This window comes from Ailuropoda melanoleuca, chromosome 12 (assembly GCF_002007445.2).
Source record: "Ailuropoda melanoleuca isolate Jingjing chromosome 12, ASM200744v2, whole genome shotgun sequence".
In the NCBI taxonomy this organism is placed as follows: Eukaryota; Metazoa; Chordata; class Mammalia; order Carnivora; family Ursidae; genus Ailuropoda; species Ailuropoda melanoleuca.
This window is the reverse complement of record NC_048229.1, coordinates 38,092,920-38,120,765: the sequence shown is the minus strand read 5'-3', so window position 1 is coordinate 38,120,765 and position 27,846 is coordinate 38,092,920. Positions and strand designations below refer to the sequence as shown.

Sequence of the window (27,846 nt, the reverse complement as noted above, 5' to 3'; positions counted from 1 at the left end):
GACTCCTCCCAGGATTCAGCCCTAACATATAAGACGTTTGTCCGTCTCCCTTGGTGATTTTTCTTCCCTGGCTTCCCTCATCCTTGTGGTTTCCCCCAGCAGATAATTGCTCTCAGAAGAGCGCCGTATACCTAGAGGCAAATTAGGTTTTCCAAATACAACACAGAGTACCAGACCCCATCGCCAATACCTCTCCCTCCCTGAAGGCTACCTCGACATTCCGTGTGACAATCCCGGCCTCGCTCTATGAAAACCCGCGGGAGGCCTATTCCTCCACTGTACGGAACGGACACGCCTCAGGGATGGCGGCTCGCGCGCAGAAGCACTACTGAGCGAGGCCATGTTCTCTGCCCGACAGCCTCTCTTATAGGAACTGCGCCATGTTAACTGTTGGCATATGAGGCTTCCGACGTACTCAGAGCATGCGCACTAGCTATGGTCCGGGAGAGGAGGTCCTACAGGCCAGACCGGAAGCGGAAATGGTCCTCAAAGGCTTTTCGCCGCTGGTGTCTGGAGTGTTTTCGCATTTTAACTCCGAGAGGTCTCCGAGGTAATTTTGGTCGCTCGTGATAAGGGATTCTGTGGGGTCAATGATGGGGTTGTTGTCCACAGAGTGAGTGATGGCGGTTTGGGGCTCAGTGGTGAAGAGTCTGTGGCGTCTGTTGCTGTGAGAGCAGTGATGGGAGTCTCTTGGGTCAGTGATGGGGATCTTTGAGATGAGTGTGGGATTTGTGGGCTCAGTGATGGGAGTCAGTTGTCATTGAGCTGTTTAGTCAGTTATGGGGGTCGGTGGGGTCTGTGATGAGCTTGCTTTCTAAACATTCATAAGTTTTGATGTGTAGCATATTGTTCAAAGCTAAGTACTGGGTTTTTTAAATTTTTAGTTATTTTTTTCCTTTCATCCATGAGTTATTTAGAAGTGCGTTGTCCATTTCATATAATGCCTCTGGGTAATGCTCGAGTTTAAAAATTACTTTACCGTCTAGTTCTTGGTCGGTTTTCATAAATGTCACATCTATTAGGTGAAAACAATGTGTGTTCTCTATTGTATTATTTCATGTATATTCTCAGTTTATTTTGTCTGCTTAATTAATTCCAGAGAAAGGTAAACTCACTGGAGTGGTGATTTGTCTACTAGCCCTTCCTTCTGTCAGTATCTGCTTTGTATATTTGAAACTATTATTGGGAACAGTTGCTTTTTTTTTTTTTTTAAGATTTTATTTATTTATTCGACAGAGATAGAGACAGCCAGCGAGAGAGGGAACACAAGCAGGGGGAGTGGGAGAGGAAGAAGCAGGCTCATAGCGGAGGAGCCTGATGTGGGGCTCGATCCCATAACGCCGGGATCACGCCCTGAGCCGAAGGCAGACGCTTAACCGCTGTGCCACCCAGGCGCCCCACAGTTGCTTATTTTTAATAATATATATGAGTAAATAAAGATACCATAACAATTCAAGCTCCCACCATTAATTTTTAAAATGGGTCATTTCCTAAATGCTTTCCAGCACTGGATTTTTTAAAATAAGTTTTTACTGGGCACCTTCGTGGCTCAGTCGATTGGGCTACCGACTCTTAATCTTGGCTCAGGTCTTGATCTCGGGGTGGTGAGCTCAGACCCTGCATTGGGCTCCACGACGGGGTTGGAGCCTACCTAAAAAATAAAATAAAATGAAATAAATAAGTTTTTACTATTCCTAGGAGAAATTATATGTAATTGCTGTAATGCACTTTTCCTGTTAGTAAAATTGGCATCTTTTTAGTAATTACCTTTTAAATTTCCTTTTTGTGAATTTTCATGTACTCTGTTCAGATTTTTTTTCTGGGCTTCTTTTTCCATATTGATTGCTAGATTTTTTTTAAAATTTAGAGATAACTTACTGTTACATATTGAAATTTTATATGTATATTTCTTCATTTTTATTTTTAAAGTGTACTTTAGTATATAATTAAGAAATATCACCTAGCCAGAAATACCTGTTCTTTCTTTAATAGCTTCTGGTTTTTCTCACATGTGTAATAAGGATCTCTCCCATCCCACCACAATGTTCATACAAACATATACTACTAAAATTTATTTAAATATATTTTGGGGTTTATAAAATACATATACTTAAATGTTTAGTCCTACTGGAGTTCAGTCTAATGTATAATGTGTGATGGGGATATAGGTTTTTTTTTTTCCAGGTGGATGGTCAGTTATATCAGTGTCACTTACACAATAAATGTCCTGTGCACACTCAGTTAGATGTTATTTTTGTTATATATATGTCAGTACTGTCTGAGCTGTTGTTGTCTCTGTTTGATTACATTGTTTTTATATTAAGTTTTAATATCTAATAGAGAATGGTAATTGCTGATATTTATTACATGCTTCTTGTGTGCCAGGGAGATGTTGAATACTTTATGAGCATCATCTCATTCAATTTTTATAACTCTATGAAATAGATACTTCCATCCTCATTTTTGAAACTAGCATGGAAGGCACTTCTTCATATTCTCATAGCTGAAAGACAGCAGAGCTGCAGTTCAGATTTTAAGTAATATTACTCCATATCTCATGACTAATTCCCATCACAGGTTTCATTAAACTTTATGTTCTCCACAGCACTGGTTCTCAAGGTGTGGTGCCTGGACTAGCAGCATCAACAGCACCTGGGCACTACTTAGAAATGCAAATTCTTAGGCCCTGCTATGGTCCGAATGTTTGTGTTCCCCCAGAATTTTGATGTTGAAATCCTAATCTTCAGAAATATCATATTAGTTGGTGAGGCCTTTGGGAACTGATTAGGTCATGGAGGTGGGGCACTCATAAATGATTAGTGCTGTTATAAAACATCCCACATAGCTCCTGAGCCCCTTATACCAGGTGAAGACACAGTGAGAAGGTGCTGGCTATGAACCAGGAAGAGGCCCCTGACTAAAAGGTGACTATAATGTCTCCTTGATCTTGGACTTTCCAGCCTCTGGAACTGTGAGCAATAAATTTCTGTTGTTTATAAGCTACCCAGTCTGTGGTATTTTATTACAGCAGCCTAACTGGACTAAAACAATTGCTACCCTAGGCCTATTAAATCAGAAACTGGGAGTGAGGTTCAGGATTTTTAACTGTATTCTAAGAAGTCCTCCAAGTGTTTTGAATGCACACGTAGGTTTGAGAGCCTCTGCTCTGTGTCTAGTTCAGGGACCTTCACCTTGGTGTTCACATGAAGGTTTGTGTGATGGATATCTAGTATCTGACCATGTGGACATTGTCTTTCTAGGTTTTTTTGGTGTCTCTGGGGAGCCCCTGGATTAGATCTTTCTCCAGACTCCAGCTTGCCTCTCTCCAGCAGCTCTGCTTGAGTTTACAGATGTCTACAAAGCTTTAGGCTCCTGAGAGAATAAAGTTTGAGACCTACCATGACCATGTCAGCTAATCGGACCTCTCCCCAGAAATCCCTGGTCCTGGATCCAGAGGAACGTGACAATTCATATGAGGTGAGAAGGATGAATTCCAGGGGGAAGGGATTCATCCTGGGAGTAGATATCTCCGATATGACACCAGAGCCTCTGGGCAGCGGCAGATGGGTCACAGGAAGCAACCAGACTCTTTTACTTCCCTGAAGCAAACCTTGATCTTTCTGCCAAGAATGAGCAACACATGGGTGTCTCCAGATCCAGAGGCCAATTGTATGACAGTGGTGAGGTGGACTGTCAAAAATTGCCTTTTCTTTTGTTTTCATGCTATGTTGATCTTTGGCTGAGGGTAATATTCCTGATTAGAAATCATTTTTGTGCACAATTCTGAAAGTATTTCTTTATTTCTTCTTAAACTCTTTCTCCCCACATAAGTAAATATTTCTCTGTTCTTTTTTTTAAATTTGTTTTTTAGATGTTGGTTCTTCATTGATCTATTTTATGAACTACTTCCAAAAACATTAATCCAGGCAGACAAAAAATATGAAACTTTGCTATAATGTTGATTTTCCTCTGTAACCAAGAGCATTAAATTAGAAATACAAAGTAAAAGACTTTTTGTACAGCGTTGGGAATAGACTTAATATCTGAACTGTACATTTTAAAGTGGTAAATTTTATGTACATTTTACCACAGTTTTTATTTTTTTTTATTTTTTATTTTTTAAAGATTTTGTTTATTTATTCGACAGAGATAGAGACAGCCAGCGAGAGAGGGAACACAAGCAGGGGGAGTGGGAGAGGAAGAAGCAGGCTCATAGCAGAGGAGCCTGACGTGGGGCTCGATCCCATAACGCCGGGATCACGCCCTGAGCCGAAGGCAGACGCTTAACCGCTGTGCCACCCAGGCGCCCCTTACCACAGTTTTTAAAAAATAGTTTAAAAAAAATAAAAGGCTAGCAAAAGAAACCCTCGTATCTGAAAACTTTAAATTTTTTTCTACATAAATATTCTTTAAAGGGAAAACCATAAAGGATCTTAGAAAATTCCTTGAGTTTAATTTCAATTAAATAAAGAATTACATTTTAAAGTTTATGTAGCAAAGCTAAACTCTAGATAGAGGGGAAAAATATAGATTTAAAGGCCTTTTTAAGGAATCCTGGAAGTTTTGGGGAGAAAGACCTAAGGTATGAGTAACATTTAGAACTGAAGAAGTTAGAAAAAGAATTCAATGAATATAAAATAACAATAAGGACTAGAAAATAACAATAAGATAAAGGAAGAAATTAGTCACGTAGAGAACAAACATAATTGATGAAGATGTTCGACAGAAGCATAAGTGGCTTCTGAATGTGGTGATCAGGAACAGGGAGTAAAGATACACTGGGGTATGTAACAAAACAGGAGAGATGGTTACTTCTTTATCAAAGATTAAAACAATCTTGAATGAATATTATACAAAATCGTACAAAAATATGAAAACCTAAACAAAAGGGATATACTTTTATAAAAAAATAAATGTCAAAATTGGTAAATACAGATGGTTCAGAAGGCCTTGAAGAAATTAAAGTGTTTATCAAACAATTCCTACACAGTCAAAAATGGTGGAAAACGTCATGTGGATTAAGTTGATCTTTATGCCAAAGTTTTAGGTAAAGTTGATATCTAAAATTATTCCCAACTTTGTTTGTGGTGTTTGTTTTATTTTGTTTACTATGTTAGTCTTGATGCCCAAACCAGTCAAGAACAGTAAAAGAACTGGAAATTATGAACATAGATTCAGAAGCCATAAATGTATTAACTAACTGAATTCAAGAATACATGAAAACAGTGGTCAAATAGGGTTTATCATAGGGACACATGTGAAACAGACATTGTTTTCTCAGCAGTCCACTCCAAAGTTAAAATAATAAAATATATCAAAAATAATAAAACTGCTATATATCAAAAGATAAGATATACAGCAAAACAGTGTTCAGAAATAATTTAGAAAAATAATTTGTCATATGCAAATAAATATAAAAATCTAGATGGAGTGGGTGAATTTCTAGGAACATATTAAATTTCTCACCAGATCTTCACTATTTACCACATTTTCACTTTTAGATATTAAGATTGTCATTTAAGCTAATTCTACTTTTAATAAAATTATGATTGCAGCTTTGGAGAGATTTATTTGCCCTGGTGTTAAGTTCTGTGTAAAGTGTGTGTGTTTGCAAATTTTATGTTCAATATTTCTGAATGTTATATAGGGATGTGAATGTTTCAGGATACAGAATTTGCTGTCTTATCAATAAGCTATCTTACATAGTTGTGAGGTTTGTACAGTGTGTTTTGTTTTGTTTCATTTTGTTTTTACTTTACCTGTTGGAGCTGAGAGAGATTGTTTCCCACCACAAATATATTTCTGCCTATATTTATCTGTAGTTTCTGTTCATAAACTTCGATGCTATGAAATTTGGTGTGGTGATAGTAATGACGTCTGAAATTAATTTTGGATTGTTTAATATTTTTTCCCTAAAATTCAGCTCTGATATTAAGATGGAGGTTCTTGTTTCCTTTCAGTTGGCATTTCCAGATAAGTCTTTTGCTCATCCTTTTACTGTCATCCTTCAGAGTCCTTGTGCACTTGTTCTGTATACCAGTTTGGAAAGATGTATTTTGCGTACATTCCTGATAAAGATACTTTTTATGTATCTTTCACCTTATACTCTGTATTCTTGCTTGGGTTCTGTGTCCCTTCTGGTAATTTTGAAGGTTTGGATTCTTTTCTATATGGTTGGTTCTTTTAATGTGATCTTTATCACATTAACATCTTGAACTCAATTTTTTTTTTTTACTATTTCAAGTTTTTATTTAAATTCTAGTTAGTTAACATATAGTGTAATATTAGTTTCAGGAGCAGAATTTAGTGATTCATCACTTACATGTAACATCCAGTGCTCATCACAAGTGCCCCCTTAATCCCCATCACCCATCTAGCCCATCCCCTGCCCTCCTCTCCTCCAGCAACCCTCAGTTTGTTCTCTATAGATAAGAGTCTCTTATTGTTTGCCTCCCTCTCTTTTTTTTTTTGAACTAAATCTTTTAATCTTTTGTTTTAGACAATATCTATTAAATTTATACTGTGACTGGGGCGCCTGGGTGGCACAGTGGTTAGGCGTCTGCCTTCGGCTCAGGGCGTGATCCCGGCGTTATGGGATCGAGCCCCACATCAGGCTCTTCTGCTGTGAGCCTGCTTCTTCCTCTCCCACTCCCCCTGCTTGTGTTCCCTCTCTCGCTGGCTGTCTCTATCTCTGTTGAATAAATAAATAAAATCTTTAAAAAAAATTTATACTGTGACTAATGATAAAAGTTCTGTGCTTCCACTTCCAGGATTCTTTTGTTTGTTAGATGGTTTTTATTGAGCTCTATTTTTTTTCTATTTTCCTTTAAAAGTCCTTATTTCCATTTCATGTTGCTCACTTGTCTTAATCTGCTCCTTGCCACTTTTTGTGTTTTCACATGGTGTTTTATTGCTTTCAGAGAGACCTCCCATTTCTGTGTTGCTTTTCATTTGCACTTCTTTACTGAGTTCTGCCAATTTATTTTTTTTTAATTTACATAACCATTTTCTTTAGCCTGTTTGCCCATTATTTCTTCCTTGGACTCTTAGATTCCTATTTATTTTAGGTACTTAATTGTTTTAGTGAATTCCTTGAAATCATGGTGAATGTGTTTTCTTCTATATTGTGGCAATTTATTTCTAGCATGTTCCTTTTAATTTCTTTTTTTTTCCTCTCATTCTTTTTGCTATAGTATTGTTGTACATCAGGAGATGTTTATTATTATCTTTGAGGAGATTTTTTCCTGGACAAACTGTTTATAAGAAGCTCATTCGGAGGGCGCCTGGGTGGCTCAGTCATTAAGCATCTGCCTTCGGCTTGGGTCATGATCCCAGGGTCCTTGGATTGAGCCCCACATCGGGTTCCCTGCTCAGTGGGAAGCCTGCTTCTCCCTCTCCCACTTCCCCTGCTTGTGTTCCCTCTCTCGCTGTCTCTCTCTGTGAAATAAATAAAATCTTAAAAAAAAAAAAAAAGAAGCTCATTTGGTAAGGAGTCAAAGCTATTAATATGACATCTTTATACCCCATTAAATTCTGATGACATTGGGTTTGAGGGCTGGGGTTTTGGTATATGTAGGGTATCAGTATGAAAGTGTGTGAAAGAGAAAAATTGGAGCACATGTATTCTTCGCAAGTATATAGGGAACATTTTCAAAGAAATGACAATGTTTTAAGCCCCATAAACAGAATCAGCACATCACAAAGAAGCAAACTCATTTCTGACCGCAATTAAATGAAGAAATAAAAAAATCATAATTTTAGATATTAAAAAATCTAAGATATACCTTCCACAGATATAGATATACTTTCTCTATCCTTGCCCTTCCTGTATGCTCTTTCCCTCCCCTGAATATGGTGGCCTGCCCTGTATGTACAACTCCTGAATCTTCATCTCCATACTAGCTCTCTATTTAACTACTTAGCGTACATCCTCGTATATGTCTTATCACCTAAATTTCAATATGTACAAATCAACAGTTGTACTGAATAACTGATAATTGAGTCCCTTTTTCTCACCTTCACACCTGATAAAAATTTTATCTCATTATAATCCCTTCTATAGCTTTACTACTCCAGCCTTAACTTTGGGTAAGTAAGAAATTCATATTGTCTCACATGAATTGTGCAGGGATCTCATGACTGACTATCCACTCATGCCTATTCTGAAATGCTCTGTTTTGAGAATACACCTTCTTCAGTATATTTTTTAAATCTTTTTTATTTTTTTAATTAATTATTTATTTATTTTTTGAGATTTTATTTATTTATTTGACAGAGAGAGAGAGACAGCCAGTGAGAGACGGAACACAGGCAGGGAGAGTGGGAGAGGAAGAAGCAGGCTCCCAGCAGAGGAGCCTGATGTGGGGCTCAATCCCAGGACCCTGGAATCATGCCCTGAGCCGAAGGTAGACACTTAACAACTGAGCCACCCAGGCGCCCCTCTTTTTCATTATTTTGAAACAAGTACAGATCCTCAAAAGGCATTGCAAAATATAGTATAGTGGTGGTGCATGATTCTTTTTGCTCATTACTGGTTGTAATTTGTTAATATTTTGTTGAGGATGTTTGCATCTAAGTTCGTGAGATATATTGTCCTGTAGTGGTCTATTTTGTGTTGTCATGTCTAATTTTGATATCAGAGTAATGCTGGCCTCACAAAATTATTTGGAAAGTGTTCTCTTTTACTTTCTAGATGAGACTGTGTAAAAATGACTCTGTGTAAAAAAACAAAAACAAAAAAACCTCTTCTTTAAATATTTAGTAGAATTCTCTGGTAAAACTACCTGGGCCTGGAGATGTCTTTTTTCAGGAACTTTTAAATTAAGAATTTAATTTAATGGTTATAAGATCATCATCCTTTCTATTCCATAATAGTTGTCTTCTGATAGTTTGTAGTTTTTGAAGAAGTGGTACAATTCTACATTGTTGGGTCTATTAGCATAGAGTTTTGATAGTCTCTTATTTTCCTTTAAATGGCTGCTGGATCTGTATTTTTTTTTTTTAAGATTTTATTCATTTATTTGAGAGAGAGAGCATGAGTGGAGGGAAGAGCAGGGAACTCTGTGTTGAATGTGGAGCCTGATGCAGGGCTTAATCCCAGGACCCTGAGATCGTGACCTGAGCTGAAACCGGAATTGGACGCTTAACCGACTGAGCCACCCAGGCGCCCCTAGATCTATATTGATATTTATTTCATTACTGACACTGGTGATTTGTATTTTCTTTTTATTTTTGCCAGTCTCTTGACTACTAGGTCAGTCAAGAAAGCTTACAATTTTATTGATTTTTGTCAAATAACCGAATTGTGTTTTATTGATTTTTCTTGTGTTTTTTAAAAATTTTTTTCAATTTCATTGACGCCTGCTCTTTATTATTTTCTTTCTTCTGCTTGCTTTGAGTCTGTTTTGCTCTTTTTCTAGTTTCTTGAGGTAGGAATTAGATCAGTGATTTAACAATTTTCCTCTTTCCTTTTTTCAGTTGATTTGTGCTTGACATATAACATTATATTAGGTTCAGGTATATAACATAATATGGTGCTTGTATATATTATGAAATGATCACCACAATAAGTCTAATTAACATATATACAATATAACATATATACAATATAGTATTACTAAGTATAGTCACCATGCTGCAACATTATAGCCCCGTATTTATTTTATAACTGGAAGTTTACCTTTTTGACTGCCCTCACCCATTTTGCCAACTACCCATCCCCCACCTCTGGTAACGACTAATCTGTTCTCTGTGTCTGTGACTTTTTCTTTTTTTAAAGATTTTATTTATTTATTTGACAGAGATAGAGAGATAGAGACAGCCAGCAAGAGAGGGAACACAAGCAGGGGGAGTGGGAGAGGAGGAAGCAGGCTTCCAGTGGAGGAGCCTGATGTGGGGCTCCATCCCAGAACGCCAGGATCACGCCCTGAGCCAAAGGCAGACGCTTAACGACTGAGCCACCCAGGCGCCCCTGTGTCTGTGACTTTTTAAATTTTGTTCTGTTTCATTTTGAGATTTACATATAAATAAGATCATATGGTAATTGTACTTCTCTGACTTATTTCTCTTAGCATAATATCCTCAAGGTCCATCCATACTGTCACAAATGGCAAGACTTCTTTCCTTTTTTACGGCCAAATATTACATTTTGTGTGTGTATGTGTGTGCATGTGTGTGTATGTATGTGTATCACATTTTCTTTATCCATTCATCCATTGATGGACACAGGTTGCTTCCATGTCTTGGCTATTATAAACAGTGCTGCAGTAACATGGGGGTACATATATATTTTTAAGGTTTATTTATTTAATAAATGAGGGAGAGAGAATCGCAAGCAGATTCCATGCTGAACACAGAGCCCAATGCAGGGCTTGATCTCATAACCCATGAAATCATAACCTGAGCCAAAACCAAGAGTCAGATACTTAACCGACTGGGCCACCCAGGCATCCCTGCATATATCTTTTTGGGTTTGTTTTCATTTCCTTTGGGTAAATACCCAGACACGTAATTGCTGGATCATATGGTAGTTCTAGTTTTTGAGGAACCTCTCTACTGTTTTCTATAGTGGTTGCACTAGTTTACTTTTTTTTTTTTTCCTAAAGTAGGCTCTATACTTAGCATGGAGCCCAGTGTGCAGGTTTGAACTCATGACCCTGTGATGAAGACCTGAGCTGAGGTCAAGAGTTGGCCACTTAACCAACGGAGTCACCCAGGCACCCCTCCCCCCAAGTTACATTTTTACCTACAGTGCACAAGGCTTCCCTTTTCTCTACTTCCTCATCAGTAATTGTTATTTTGTTTTGTTTTGTTTTGTTTTGATAATAGTCCTTCTGACAGGTATAAGGTATCTAATTATGGTTTTGATATGCATTTCCCTAATGTTTAGTGATGTTGAGCACCTTTTCATGTACCTTTTGGCTTCCTGTATGTTTTTGGGAAAATGTCCATTCAGATCCTCTGCCCATTTTTAAATAGGATTGTTTTCCCTTTTCTAATGTAAGCATTTAGTGCTATAATTTCTCTTTCAGCATTGCTATATCTGCATCCCACAGATTTTGATACATTGTATTTTCAGCTTCTTTCAGTCCTGTGTATTTTCTAAATTTCTTCTGAGAATTCCTCTTTGACATACAGGTTTAGAAATGTGTTGTTTAATTTCCAAATGTTTTGTGACTTTCTAGATAGTTTTTGTTACTATTTTGTAATATAATTCCAACAGATTTTTCTGTTGTCTTTGTTACTGATTTTTAGTTTGATTCCATTATGGTTGGAGATACTATGTATCATTTCCATTCTTTTAAATTTGTCGCCATTTGTTTCACAGGCTAGGTTATGGTCTGTCTTGGTCATTGTTATATGGGTGCTTGAAAAGAATGTGTACTTGACTGCTGTTAGTTGGAGTATTCTATAAATATCGATTAGATCCTATTGTTTATTCTATATCATTGATTATTTCCTGTCTGCTGTTTCTGTAATTGCTGAGTGTGGGTATTCAGCTCCCTATAATCCTTTTTTTTTTAAGATTTATTTATTTATTTGAGAAAGAGAGAGGAAGTGTGTGGGGGGGTGAGTGGGGGGAGGGGCAGAGGGAGAGAACCCCCAAGCCGACTCCCCACTGAGCACAGAGCCATCATGGGGCTCCATCTCATAACCCACAGGATCATGACCTGAGCTGAAACCAAGAGTTGGACACTCAACTGACTGAGCCACCCAGCGCCCCTTCTATAATCCTTTTTTAAAAAAACGTTTATGACTCCAGGTAGAAATAGCCATTCCTTCAATTATGCATTTACAGATTAAACTTTTTTTAATATGGAGGATCATGTTTTTAAAAAATATTTTATTATGAAAAGAAATAAATGTATACAAAAGTAAAGAGAGTAGTATATGGAGCCCTTTATCTGTTGTGCTTACCATCTAGCTTTAGTAGTCATCAATATTCTGTCATTCTAATTCCATCTAAAACCACCCTCCTGCCCCTTTAGCTGCTGGATTATTTTAAAGCAAATCCCAAACACCTCTCTTATCTGTAAATACTTTGACATGTATCTCTAAGAGATAAGAATTCTTTTTTCTTTTTTTTTTTTAAACATAACCAGTAAGTCATTATCACACCTAAAACAACTAATTTCTAGATATCATCTAGTACCTGGTTATTGTTTGAGGCTTTTTGTGTTTTTTTAAGATTTTATTTATTTATTTGACAGAGAGAGAGAGACAGCCAGCGAGAGAGGGAACACAGGCAGGGGGAGTGGGAGAGGAAGACGCAGGCTCCCATCGGAGGAGCCTGATGTGGGGCTCGGCCCGAGGACTCTGGGATCACACCCTGAGCCGAAGGCAGATGCTTAACAACTGAGCCACCCAGGCGCCCCTATTGTTTGAGTTTTTAAAAATGCGTCATAAATGTCTTTTTAATGTTGGTTTGTTTTAGTGAAGGGCCAAAGTCTACAAGTTGGATTTGTTTAGTATGACTCTTAATTCTCTCTCTCTCTTTTTTTTCCAAGATTTTATTTTTAAGTAATATCTACACCCAATGTGGGACTCAGATTCACTATCCTGAGATCAAGAGTCACCTGCTCTACCAACTGACCCAGGGCACCCCTTAAAGTCTCTTTTAATAAAGAAAAGATTCCTTTCCACTGTTTTTTTATTGTAATTTATTTTTTGAAGAAATGAGCCATTTGCTGCCTTCTGGATTTAGCTGACATTTCAGTCTTAATATTGTTCAATATGTTCTTCTTTCACTTTATGTATGATTTGTTTCATCGGAGGCTTAAAAGATTCAGGTTGGATTTTTCTTTTTCTTTGATAAGAATACTTAATGGATGTTACAATGAAATCAATTACTTTATCATTTCAGGAGGTACATAATTTTTGATTCTCTCTCTTTTTGTAATGTTAAAATTGATCATTGGATATAGATGTTATTAGCTGGTCCATCCATTGTAAACTTCTCTTCAGCCTTTCACTTGAAACAGTTAAGCAACCATTAATGATTACTGAATAAATTCATTATTTCATAGGAATTACAAAATTATGATATTCTAATTCTGTCCTAACTTATTCATTTATTAGCTAGCATCATTCTATAAGAAACTTTTCCTCATCATTTATTTGGTTATCCTGCAATAGGGATCTTACATGAAAAAAAAATAATATAAATCTAATTAATTATGTTTACTGAAAGTAAAAAATCCTTACTTGTTCTGTGATCAAACTGTTTTTTCCATAACCACCTTCTAGACATAACACGTAGACTTCTCTCCATTATATAGAGCTATTTAGTGTTCCCCAAACTGATCATGTATTTTCCTGTCTCCTTACCTTTACTTGTTTTCTCTGGGAAATGACCTTCCCTACCCTCCATTTTGTATTACATTTATCATGTTTCTTTTTTCCTTTTTTTAAAAAAGATTTTATTTATTTATTTTTGCGAGAGAGAGCAAGAGTCCACACACCAGTTGGGGGGGCAGAGAGAGAAGCAGACTCCCCGCTGAGCAGGGAGCCCAGTGTAGAACTTGATCCTAGGACCCTAGGATCATGACCTGAACCATGGGCAGATGCTTAACCGACTAAGCCACCCAGACACCCTACACTTATCATCTTTCAACTTAAATTCAACTAATAAAAAGTTATAGCCCCATGTCAAATACACCTTTCCCTTTTTTGGGTTCTCAGTGTGTTCTACGTAAGAGATTTACTTTTTGACACTTTAGTGAACGTGTGTCTTCTTTTTTCCTCCTTTTAAATCTTAGGACTTTTAAGTTGCTAGAAGATTAGAAAAATAATTCATTTCTTTGTTCCCAGGACTAGCATGATGACTGTTCCTAAATTGCTCAGAAACTGTATCACGGGTCATTCATCCACTTGCTAGAACACTAAAAGAGAGCCTATTTCATTCTTCAGTTTTGAAAAGTAATAAACTGACTGTAGTGTAGAACAAATGACAAATTCTTTATTGGATTTCTTTCTTCCACAAAATATTGTGTAAAACTAGATATTCAATATGCACCCTGTATGAAAAACCATTTTTTAAAAACTCCTGTATTACACAGATGTATGTATTTATCAAAACTTCAAATGATATATTGTGGATTTGTACATTTCATTGTGAGTAAATTTTACCTTAAGAAAGGTAAACAAATATTGCATTCTGGTTAATGATTTGCATTCTTAAGTATTTAGGACAAAGTGTACTGGCATTTACAGTTTACTCTGAACTGTATATAAGTAGGGTGGATTGATGGATGGATAAAAGGATGGATAAATGTGTGATAAAACAAATAGACTAAAATGTTAATGATAGATCCTGAGTGGTGGATATACAGTTTTTACTATGCAGATTCTTTTAAATTTTCCATATGTTCAAAATTTTCCATAATAAAATGTTAGGGAAATGGGAGGTGAGTTTTTAAAAAGAGGAAGTAGGGGCACTTGGGTGGTGTAGTCGGTTGGATGTCCGACTCTTGGTGTCGGCTCAGGTCATGATTCCAGGGTCATGAGATCAAGCCCCACATCGGGCTCTGCACTCAGAGTGGAGTCTGCTTGAGAATCTCTCTCCCTCTCCCTCTGCCCCTCCCACTCTTGCTCTCTCTCTCTCAAATAAAAAAATATTTTAAAATTAAAAAGAGGAAGTAAATTAACAACAAAACCCACATTCCATATTCCTAAATATAGTCTTTCCATCCCCCAAAGCTAACTATTCACATTGAATAGGAATGTGCCCTTACAGGGATCGGTGTCCTTCAGGGATGTGGCTGTAGATTTCAGCAGAGAGGAGTGGCAGCATCTAGACCTTGCACAGAGAAGCCTGTACCGGGATGTGATGCTGGAGACCTACAGTCACCTGCTCTCTGTAGGTAAGCACAGTCACTTGGGTCCACACAGAGTGTTCCCATTCTCAGTTGCTGAATGCTGTGAGACATCTGAAGTATGATGGTTTTGTCCTTGATTTGTCTAGGATTCTTTATCCCCTTGGGCATTCTGAATGTTACTCTGTTCCCAGAAATATATGGTTACGTTACTGAAGAACAAACTTCATTGAACAAGACTTTATTGATTGCGCTTTGAAACACAATTAGCTGGATCCAGTCCTTTATCATTTCTTACAAACAGGGTTTGAAGTTCCCCAACCAGAAGTTTTCATGTTGGAGCAAGGAAAGGAGCCATGGGCATTGCAGGGTGAGAGCCCACATCAGAACTGTCCAGGTGAGTGAGTGTGACCCAGACAGATGGGAGAAAGGGAAGCAAATCTCAGCTGCCTTGAGAAAGACTGTCATCTTTGAAATGCTATTAAGGTGACTCTTTTGGAAGGCTTTAATTTTTTTTTGTATTGCTTGAAGACCCTTGACATTGGCCTCTCAAATAACCAAATGGCTTCATCATGCCTATTCATCTTTTTCATTAGCTTTTTGGAATCTGGATCACATGCCAATCTGCCTCATTACAGGTTTTCTTCATTATGCTCCTTTTCTCAAACATTCTTTATCTTTCTGCCTTCCCCATGGTCCAGGATTCTTTATGCATTCAGGCATTCATGGATCTTCTTTCTTTCAAAGTTACTATAAGGCACACACTCCCACTTCTGGTAGTCCCCTGTCTTTCTTTCCACTATGGAATGCTTCAGAACATTAACTCCAACCAGCCTCTCTTCCTATTTCCTCCATAGGCACTGACATAAGATTTCTTGTTTCCTTATTCCCCATGCCTTTCACCCAACTGATGACTTGGGGGTAATTGTCTCTTAACCTTTAGGAGTACTTTTCTGATCTTTCCTTCTGATGTGGGTTGACTTCACCCTAGCTGGGGTCTCTTTGCCTCATTGATTTTTGTAATTGTTTTATTTCTATACTTCGCATGATGAAGTTTGAGCTTAATCATGGTCCTCATTCAGGGCACACTATCATCATCAGTCTGGGTAAAGATTCTCTATTACAGTAGTTGGCCCTATTTGTAATTTCACTTTCTGCAGTTTCAGTTACCAATAGTCACCCATAATCTGAAAATACTAAATGGAAAGTTCCAGAAATTAACAATTCATAAGTTTTAAATTGTGTGCCTTTCTGAGTAGCATAATGAAATCTCTTGCCATCCCACTCCATCCTGCCTGGGAGTTGAATCATCCCTTTGTTCAGCATATCCATGCCCTGACCATTAGTCAGTTAGTAGCCATCTTGGTTATCAGATTGACTCTTATGATATTGCAGTGCTTCTGTTCAAGTAACCTTATTTTACTTAACAGTGGCCCCAAAGCACAAAAGTAGTGATGGTGGCAATTCCGACATGCCATAGAGAATCCATAAAGTGCTTCCTTTAAGTGAAAAGCTGAAAGTTCTTGACTGAATAAGGAAAAAAAAATCAGGTTCATTACTTTCTGAGGATCCAGGCATCCACTGAGGGTCTTGGAACATGTCCCCTTCAGATAAGGATGGAACTCCTGTATTTTCTTTTTTGATTTATTACCATTTCTTTTCCCCATACCCATCTCACTTCTCACCATAGGCAATTACTTTATATGATGGAGACATAGTTCTTAATGTATGCATATTTTAAAATTTAAAGTGACTTCGGGTATTATTAATTTATATAAATGTTGCTGTGCTGTATATCTTGTTCTTTGCCTTGCTTTTTCCACTTCTGTCCATGGTGGGTTATGTTCATAATGTTTATTTACTCTAGCCAGTGAATTATATCCCAGAATGTTTCCTATTGCCACTGTCACTAGCCTCTTCATCAGATGAGTCACCCTCACCCTTTTCTCTGTGTTCAACATGGATGAGCCATATGACACTCCCCTCTAGCCTCTGCTAACTCAAAGACTAACTGGTCTTCAAGCTAAAACATCATTCTCCGTTGAGGAGAGTTTAGGTTTTAAATGTTACAGCAGAGAATTTCTGAAAAAGCTTCTTTCTACATTGAGAAGGAAGATGATGCTACAAGTGATATTTTGTTGTATTTCATTCTAGAAGAATTGTGGCAGATTGGTGACCAGAGAGAGAGCTATCAGCAAAGAGAAAACAAAACTTTAAGAGATGTTGCTTTCATCAAGAAAATTTTTACTACAAAGGATTATGAATATAAGGACATTAGAAAAATAATTCATGTGAGCCAAAACATTCTTCCACCAAAAAGACCCTATCAATGTGACTCATTTGGAAATGCTTTGAAGCATAATTTAGATTTACACAGTCATTATAGAAACAGTGCATCAAAGAACATTAATAAGATTACTGAATATAGTAAAATTTCTTCCTATACTGACTCTGAGTGTTCTCCAACAGGAGAGAAGTTATGGGACTATAATCAATATGGAAAAATCCTCAGCTATAAACAAGCACCCTCTCAACATCAGAAAATTCATACTGGGGAAAAATCTTATGAATGTGCTGAATTTGGAAAGATCTTCACCCAGAAGTCACAGCTCAGGGTACATCTGAAAGTTCATACAGGAGAAAAACTCTATGTATGCATCGACTGTGGGAAGGCTTTTGTAAAGAAGCCAGAATTCATTACACATCAGAGAAGCCATACTAGAGAGAAACCCTATAAGTGCAGTGAATGTGGAAAAGCTTTTTTCCAAGTATCTTCTCTCTTAAGGCACCAGAGAATTCATACTGGAGAGAAACTTTATGAATGCAGTGAATGTGGAAAAGGATTCTCTTATAACTCTGATCTCAGTATACATCAAAAAATTCATACTGGAGAGAGACACCATGAATGCAATGATTGTGGCAAAGCATTTACACAAAAGTCCACACTCAAGATGCATCAGAAGATTCATACAGGTGAGCGATCCTATATATGTATTGAATGTGGACAGGCCTTCATCCAGAAGACACACTTGATTGCACACCGAAGAATTCATACTGGAGAAAAACCATATGAATGCAATAACTGTGGGAAGTCCTTCATTTCTAAGTCACAGCTCCAGGTACATCAACGAATTCACACAAGAATGAAACCCTTTATATATACTGAATATGGGAAGATGTTCAACAATAGTTCCAACCTCATTACACACAAGAAAGTTCAAATTAGAGAGAAGTCTTCCATATGTACTGAATGTGGTAAGGCCTTTACGTACAGGTCAGAACTAATTATACACCAGAGAATTCACACTGGGGAAAAACCTTATGAATGCAGAGATTGTGGAAAAGCCTTTACTCAGAAGTCAGCACTCACAGTGCATCAGAGAATTCATACAGGGGAAAAATCATATGTATGCATGAAATGTGGACTAGCCTTCATCCAGAAGGCTCACTTGATTGCACATCAAATAATTCACACAGGAGAGAAACCTTATAAATGTGGCCACTGTGCGAAATCCTTTACTTCCAAGTCACAACTCCATGTACATAAACGAATTCACACAGGAGAGAAACCTTATATGTGCACTAAATGTGGGAAGGCATTCACCAACAGGTCAAATCTTATTACACATCAGAAAACTCATACAGGAGAGAAATCCTATATATGTTCTAAATGTGGAAAGGCCTTCACGCAAAGGTCAGACTTGATTACACATCAGAGAATTCATACTGGAGAGAAACCTTATGAATGTGGTACCTGTGGAAAAGCCTTTATGCAAAAGTCACACCTCAATATACACCAGAAAATTCATACTGGAGAAAGACAGTATGAATGCCATGAATGTGGGAAAGCCTTTAACCAGAAGTCAATACTCATTGTGCATCAGAAAATTCATACAGGAGAGAAACCTTATGTATGCAGTGAGTGTGGAAGAGCTTTTATCCGGAAATCAAACTTCATTACCCATCAGAGAATTCATACTGGAGAGAAACCTTATGAATGCAGTGATTGTGGGAAATCCTTCACCTCCAAATCTCAGCTCCTGGTGCATCAACCAATTCATACAGGAGAAAAACCATATGTGTGTGCTGTTTGTGGGAAGGCCTTTAGTGGCAGGTCAAATCTCAGTAAACACCAGAAAACTCATACTGGAGAAAAGCCGTACATCTGTTCTGAATGTGGGAAGACCTTCAGACAGAAGTCAGAGTTGATTATACATCATAGAATTCACACTGGAGAGAAACCTTATGAATGCAATGACTGTGGCAAATCTTTCACTAAGAAATCACAACTCCAAGTGCATCAGCGAATTCACACAGGAGAAAAGCCTTATGTATGTGCTGAGTGTGGGAAGGCTTTCACAGATAGGTCGAATTTAAATAAACACCAGACAACACACACTGGAGACAAACCCTATAAGTGTGTAGTCTGTGGGAAAGGCTTCGTCCAGAAATCTGTGCTCAGTGTCCATCAGAGTATTCACACTTGAGAGGAACAGTATGAGAAAACCTCAGTGAAATCGGATCTGATTGTACATCATTGAATTTGTTCAGCAGAAAATATGCATATTATCATAAGTAGAAATACCCCATCAAAATGTCATGCATTACTCTATAGAAGAGGGCCCTGAATGAAGGGGGCCCTTCCCACATTGTTAACACCTTCATTAAGTCTTGAGGCAGTCATACTGGAAGAAAAGTAATTTTGTCAATTTGACAGATTAGAAGAAGGCTTTTCATGAAAAATATGATGGAACGGGCACCTGGGTGGTTCAGTCGGTTGAGGGCCCAGTTCTTGATCTCAGCTCAGTTCTTGATCTCATGGTTGTGAGTTTGAGCCCTGTGTTGGGCTCCAGGCTCCGTGCTGGGTATGGAGCCTACATAAATATATATATATGTGTTGGAACATTGTTACCAAATTCTGCACAAGAAAGTTTATGTTATGTCGTGTTAATGATAATTCTGTTTACTGTGGAATAGGTAAAGTGCCAAAAAGTTGAATGGTAGAACAACATAATATATACAATAGTGACAGACCCTAAGTTCTGTGAGATGTTTGCTGCAGAACACATTGTCTAACAGTGTCAGGTGTTTTTTTTTTTTCATTCTTCTGTTGAATCTAACATGGTTGTGTGTATCCAGCCCCCACTGAGTATTTCCATCAAGAAAGAGATAACTCAGTAAAAAAGTTCTTTATGTATACAGACAGATCTCAAAGTGTATGTTGACCCATTATCCTCTAGCATCATGACTTGTAACCCCCCTTTATCATCTACCAGTAAAGTGTCTTTGACCCTCATGAGTCCCTAGCACATTGTCTTCTGACACCCATAAGTGCATTAGTGCTAAACACTGTGTCTGCTGAGGATGCTGTGTTTGCCAGTATCTCATTTAGCTCCCAGCATAACATTTTGTGAACCTCCCTTACCCTCAGGAAAGTTTCTGAAGTAAGAATTTTCATGTCATTTTGGTCAACTTTTCATCCAGTCTCCCTTTTACTGTCATAGTTCTTCCAGCTCATTTGCCTTCCTTAATGACCTGACATTTATAATAATAACAAATCAGTAACTCATATTAAAAAAAACCAACATTTGTTCAGTCTTTTCTGTGTCCATCTTCATGCCATGGGCTCCACAAGCACCTTCTCCCCGTGTGCCTCAAACATATCAGTTCAGGTCCTGCCTCAGGGCCTTTGCACTCTCTTTGAAGAAAAAGGTTCCTCATATCTGTGTTGTTAGCTCCTTCATGTCTTCCAATGGCACCTTTTCACAGAGGCCCCTGTGCTTTCCTGCCTGGTATAAAATTTTGGCCCCCTTCCCTCTATCCTTTATCCTTCTCCATAGAACTTATTGCCATGATACCTTGTATATTTTGTCTCTGGCTCCCAAACTAGAATGTTTTTCCCTGTTTTGTTCACCACTGTGAGCCTTGACCTGTGCCTGACAACAAGCATTGCATAAATGCACATCGTGGAGTGTTGACCCTGTTCATCACAACTTCCCTTTGATCTTTTCTATATTGCAGCATAAGATGCTGCAATGGGGAGAACCAACTTGCCTAAAACACCATCTCTAGTTTTTACCTGGGCTGTGCCTCCTTCCTGGCCCTAAAGCTGAAACATCACCATAAACCTTTTGGCCTGATGCCAGCCACTTTAAAGAAGGGAAAACTGATACAGTGGAAATCCCACATAGATGCTTGGTGTTCCAGGATTTCTTACCATGATTCAGAAATACCACAGTGAGCTCTGAAATCATTGTAGAAGAGCCTGCGCACTTTGCCCTAGTGTGCATAACCTTACCCCACCCCAGACCCTTACCTATGGACCCACTCCTCATGCTCTGACAGGCCCAGAGCTAATGGTATGAAGGGGCTGAGAGCAAACAGGGCATAGGTGTTCAACCCAAAACTGGCAGCAGTGGCCTCTCAAATGCAGGCAGAGTGTCTGACTGAACACTTAGCTGCTGGGCAGCCAAATTGGAACCAGCAGAATGGTTCTTCCAGGTCAGTCCACTGGTAACAACTGGGAGTGGGAAGTAGTGGGGTTGTACAGAGATGCTCTCGCCTTTGTGAACAAAAGCATAGTGGTTGAGGATTGGGACAGAACCTGGTCAAGGGGGCAAGCCTGGGAATTCCCCCTTTAACCCTCTCACTTAAATTTCATAGTGCTTTGTGACACATCCTATTACTCCACTTTAGATCAGTGTCTGATTCATCTTTAGGTCCCTTTCACAGTATCTGATGATTCCCCCATACACCTTTCTCTGTCTATGAACAGTGTATGGCGGGCAACCTGTTAACCCCTTTATCTCATCCAATACTGTATCTGGGGCTTCTCTAAATGTCTTGCAACCCACAATTCTGCCCCAACTTAGGACAATGTTTGCTGACCCCTCAAGAGAGTGTCTGGAGACCCCGTTATCCTACCCTAGCACAGTATCTGGACACCCATTATCCCTCTTTTACTCCACTACTATGTTTATCACCCCTCCTTAATTCCAGGAAATAGTGTCTGGAGATTTTCTCATTGCCTCCTCTACAGTTACCTCCAGCATAATGCCTGTTACTTCACTTGTGACAAAGTCTAGCAGCCTCCATACTTCACATTTATTCCTACTTTCATGTAAGTTAGTGACGGATGACCACTTACTATAGTCCTTAGAATAGGGAGCTGTGTTGATACACCACTCCCCATCCAACTACTAATAATATCTTCTGATACTTTCTCTATACTTCTAGTAGGATGGTTTATGATCTCCCTCCATTACTTGTCCATCACAACAGTGGTGACTAATTACCTCCCATTTCCCCACCTAGCAGAGTCTGTAATGATCCCCAACTCAGCATGTGGTGATGCCCTCAGTAACTTCTCTGAACACTGGTAAGTGCCATTAACCTGCTTCCCTCCCCACAGGTAAGGGCAGTGACTGATAATGCACCATAAACTCCACATTGACCTGCGTTTTGGAGCCTCCACTCCCCCCACTTTCTGTAGGACCTGCATTAGTAACCAGCAAAAAGTCTGTTGATGCCCATTACCCAGTAACACAGTATCTGTGACCCGTCTGTTAAATCCTGGTAGTATTTGCTTTTCCCCTATTGGTCCCCACTAACATAATGCTGATTCCCCATTGCCTCCATTGCTTCATGAGGCCCCTGAGTGGCTACTGCAAGTTCTCCAGCATTGCTTCTCCACATCCCCACTGTTTGCATGGACAGGAGACCTGGAAGAGGGAGAAGGGTTGAGGATGAGGTTGTAGCTTCATAGATCCCTCTGGGGGAGTTAGTGGCCCAGAGTGGGCTAGAGAGGATCTGAGGGCATCAGGAGACCACAAGCTGAGCTTCACATGATGCAACCAGAATAGAGAAGGCTATGGATGTGGATCCAAATCCTGGTGTCAACACTGATCTGCTGAGGGATTCCGGGCCAACCCAGCAAACTCCCTCTGGACCTCCATTGCTTCACCTATAAAATGTACTTATGGAGAATGAAGTGACTTAATATAAGTCAGGGTTTATTAAGGGAACAGGGCTAGTGGAGGCCAATGAGGGTATCCTGTTACTGTTAATAACATTACTAGTTATAAATTAACAGAAGCATCTGACCAACATCTGCATGGCTGGGCCCAAACCTCACAGAGGGAAACATGTTATTTTATCGTGAGTTACTTTTAATTATTTCTCTTTTACATGTATTTATGATACTGTAGTACTGAGATATTTTTAAAGTCAGGTATATTGAGGTATTTATATAAGATAATATTCACCCTTTTTAGTATGCAATTCTGAGTTTTGACAAATGCATACAATTATGTAATCAACACCATAATCAAGACAGAGAACGTTTCCTTCACTCCCCAAAATTCCTATCCGTTTTTAGGCAGTTTCCCTATTTCCACCCTTTTGCAGTCACTAATTTGATCTGTTTCTTGTCTTTATATTTTTGCCTTTTTCCACAATGTTATAGAAATATATGTGTATCCATATGTATGTATGTACATATGTATGTATCTACTTTTGAGTCTGACATCTCTCATTTTATGATGTATTTGAGATTCATCCACATGGCTGGATGGAAAATAAGCTGATGAAAAGATGCTCAACATCATTAGTCAGGAAAATGCAAATTAACACCATGCTGAGATACCACTACACTTATTAGAATGGCTTTAAGAATTTTTTAAACCTAGTACCAAAAGTTGTCAAGGATGCAAAGCAATGGAAATGTTCATGCATTGCTGTTGGAAAGGTAAAGTGGTTTATCCACCCTGAACCAAAATTTGGCAAGTTCTTATAATTAACCATATACTAACCCTATGATGCAGCAATCCCACTCCTCGGTATTTAACTTATAGAAGTGAAAAATTATATGTGGATTCGAATGTTCACAGAAACTATATTCAGTTGCCAAAAAAACTGGAAACAACTCAAATGTGAGTTGTGGGTGAATAATTCAACAAATTGTAGGATATCTACACAAGGGGATACTACTCACCCATAAAAAGGAACGATTTATTGACACCAGCTACAACGTGGATGAATCTCAAAAGTATTGTTTTACCATGTGATAATTTAAATTATATTTGATAAAAGATTAGATATTAGATTATAAGTATAAATAGGTTTGTATAATTTTATATGTGCATATCATTACATACTATTATAATATTGTATGTTTACAATATATAGCACATTATATTTATTGTATATTCCTTAAAATAAAATGTTTATTTTATGATATATAATATGTATTGTACAATTATTGAATTATGTAATTTTTATAATATATCAAACTTCCACATAACACTTCAGTTATTTATATTTTGACATGTTTACATTTAATGTTTATAGTATAAAGTTATAACTATAATAAAAGGGAGCATATGGTCTGGAGAGCCTGCAGTTGTAGCTGGTCAACATTTTTATTATATGTCAACAGCTCAACACTGGCTGTTCTTAACATCAAGGAAGCTTGCTCCACTTTGCCCAGCTGTGTTCTCTGAGAGTATTCTGATTTCCCAATGCCCATGCAGCTTGCTGTCTTTTCCATTCTTTGGAGAATCCTCTGCTACCGTCCCTCAACCATTGTATGTGAAGTAACACTTCTTATGATCATTTTGTGTTTTGTACTATATTTGTGTTGCAAGTACCACCATCTGACCTGATGTTAAATGTTTGTTTTTGGTTTATCATTCACCCCTCCCCACTGAACTGTCAACCTCGTGATGCCCAGACTTTGTATTGTTCCTACTGTGTCCGAGGCACACAGCACTAGCACAAAATAGACACTCTGTATAAGTTTTTTTTTTAAGATTTATACATTCATTTGCAAGAGAGAGAGAACTTGCTTGAGTCAGGGGAGGGGCAAAGGGTGAGACTCTTCAAGCAGACTCCCTGCTGAGCATGGAGCCTGAGGTGGGGCAATCCCATGATCCACCATATCCTGAGCTGAAACCAAGAGTCAGATGCTCGACTGACTAAGCCACCCAGGCGCCCCTCTGTGTAAGTTTGTTAAATGGAAGAATGAATGATAGTAATAGCATCAAGGTTGACCAAGTGCCCCATACCGAATGAGCTAAATGCATGGGGGGTGGGGTTGAGGGAGGGAGGGTAGGTTGGTTACATGTCCTCTGATTCAAGATTTAATGCCCCTTCCCACACCTCAGCACATCTAAGCCCTAACCCTTCCTCACCCAACCTCAACCACCCCATCCTTCCCCCTCCCCAGTGTATCTGACCTGCATCTTCCCCAGCGTCCACAAGGTCAATGCTATGTCTCCTTACTCAGACTCCTGGTTGCAATAGGCAGGACATGTAGAGTGAAGAGGGACAATAGCAGGGAACCAACAGGCAGGGGCCATCCTGTTAGCATCCACTCCAACAGTTCTTTATCCCATCATCCCATGTGGTCTGCCCTGCCTCCTCCAGGACCAGAAGAACCACCAGAGGATATAAAACCATGGGGACAAGAGGAAGGTGGCAGGGCTGAGGCTTCCCAGCCTCAGGCACCTTGCTGGACGATAAATATGACACAACTTGGCAGGTGTTGACCCTGTGGCAAGGTCAGGTTAAAGCCATGATTGTCATGGGCACTTGCCCTAATAGCAGAATAGGCTGAGCCCTCCACTCTCAGCCATCAATTGGGGGTACTAGTGCTGGTATGACTATTATCTATATTATACCCTACCACACCCCACCCCACTTCCCATGCCATACATCATACGATACCATACACAATACCATACCAATTATTAACCATTTTACTTAATTCCACAATTACATTGATTCTGTTATTGAAGTATAATTAATTTATATCAAAATTTCTCTCATTATTTATACTTTGCCTGTAATTATTAAGATATTGTGAATAACACAAACTCTGATGCTAAGAAATCCTGTATTCCCTTTTGCTTTCTGCCACCTTCAGGTCAGTGGTGTTTGGACTATATTAACACAATGATAGTGCCACCTCTAGAGGTGAAGTTTTTTCCCCCTCTGTGAAACGAGCTCAATTAGATTACTCCTTTAGTGATATTATGATTGTACTTTTTAAATATTTATTATAATAATTTATTATATTAAATAATTTATTAAAACAAAAACTGGTGTTCTGTTTCCATCTGTGAAACAGGACAATGTAAGCATTACTTTATTACAATCATTTGAATTACATTAAGGTTATGACTATATTTGGGGTGCCTGGCTGGCTCAGTTGGTAGAGTATGCAACTCTTGATCTCAGGGTCATGAGTTCCAGGTCCATGTTGGGTGGAGAGATTACTTAAAAAGATACGACCATAATTAATGTCAATTCTGAGAACCCGTGGTGTGTTCCATTACATTCCGGAAAATGGCACGTTTATAATACATTGCTGACTACAGTATTTATTGCCATGTAACAAGCTACCAAAAACATAATGACTTAAGGGCACCTGGGTGGCTCAGTCAGTTAAGCATCTGCCTTCAGCTCAGGTCATGATCTCAGGGTCCTGGGATCAAGCCATTGGGCTTCCTGCTCAGTGGGGAGTCTGCTTCTCTCTCTCCCTCTCCCTCAGTCCTTCCACCTGCTCGTGTTTGCTCTCTTGTGCTCTCTCTCTTAAATAAATAAAATCTTAAAAAAAAAGAACCTTAATGGCTTAAAACAACAATAAACATGGGGTGCCTGGGTGGCTCAGTCGGTTAAGCACCTGCCTTTGGCTCAGGTCATGATTCCAGGGTCCTGGGATCAAGTCCTGTGTCAGGCTCCCTACTCAGAGGGGAGTCTGCTTCTCCCTCTCCCTCTTGTCTGCCACTCCCCCTGCTTGTGTTCTCTCTCTCTTTCAAATATATAAATAAAACCTTTCAAAACCAAACAATCAACATTTATTCTCTCAGTTTCTGAGGGCCAAAAAGCTGGGACTAGCTTAGTTAGGTGGTTCCAGCTTAGGAACTGTCATGAGGTTACAGTCAGGATGTTGGCCAGAGTTCCAGTCATCTGAAAGCTGATTGAGGCTTGTGGGATCTGATTCCAAGCCAGCTCACATGACTATTGGCAGGCCTTAGCTCCTCACCACATAGGCCCCACTTAGGGCTCTTGAGTGTATTCACAAATATGGTGGCTGAATTTGTTATATTGGTCAATCCATTCATTGTGGAAGAGTTTGAATACAGAAAGCAAGATTCATTAAGAGAAATCTTGGAGACTAGCTACCACAGAAACATTGTGATTGTTTGCATTTATGTTATTATCATTGCAACTGATAACACGATTAGGAATCATAACAATCTTGTAAACCAGAGGGAAATAGTCCACATATTACAAAGCTTAAATGACAGAACCCAGTACACAGTACTAATAGTGATTGATGATGAGGATGATGATGGCAGCAAATTTTATTAAGTGTCTGAGTGCACCAGTCAGTCCCTGTTCTAGGCACTTTATAAGTCAATCCACACAACAATGCTTAAGATGGGCTCATTATTATTCCCATTTCACAGATGAAGAATGTGTGTCATAAAGAAGTAAAGGAACTTGCCCAACGTAAAAAGCTAGTAAATAGCACAGGGGGATTCAAAGTCAGGCTAGTCAAACTGTGGAAGAAGCCAAAATGCCCTTCAACAGATGAATGGATAAAGAAGATGTGGTACATATATACAATGGAACATTATTCAGCCATCAGAAAGGATGAATCCCACCGCGTGCATTGACATGGATGGAACTGGAGGGGATTATGCTAAGTGAAGTAAGTCAAGCAGAGAAAGACAATTATCATATGGTTTCACTCATATGTGGAACATAAGCAATAGCACAGAGGACCATAGGGGAAGGGAGAGAAATCTGAAGGGGGAGAAATCAGACAGGGAGATGAACCATGAGAGACTATGGACCCTATGAAACAAACTGAGGGTTTCAGAGGAGAGTGGGTGGGAGGATGGGGTAACAGGGTGAGGGTATTAAGGAGGGCATGTGTTGTGATAAGCACTGGGTGTTATATGCAACTAAGAATCACTGAACACTACATCAGAAACTAACGATGTACTATACAGTGGCTAACTGA

At 38.7% G+C, this 27,846-nt stretch overlaps 1 protein-coding gene across 1 annotated transcript; it reads left to right on the top strand.

Moving 5' to 3' along the window:
* Positions 1–448: 448 nt before the first annotated feature.
* LOC100472979 (zinc finger protein 585A) lies at positions 449–26,270 on the top strand. Its single transcript, XM_019793385.2, has 5 exons — positions 449–550; positions 3,261–3,477; positions 14,735–14,861; positions 15,118–15,210; positions 16,968–26,270. The coding sequence occupies exons 2-5, from the start codon at positions 3,400–3,402 to the stop codon at positions 19,298–19,300; spliced, it is 2,631 nt and encodes an 876-aa protein (XP_019648944.1). The 5' UTR covers positions 449–550; positions 3,261–3,399; the 3' UTR covers positions 19,301–26,270.
* Positions 26,271–27,846: the final 1,576 nt, after the last annotated feature.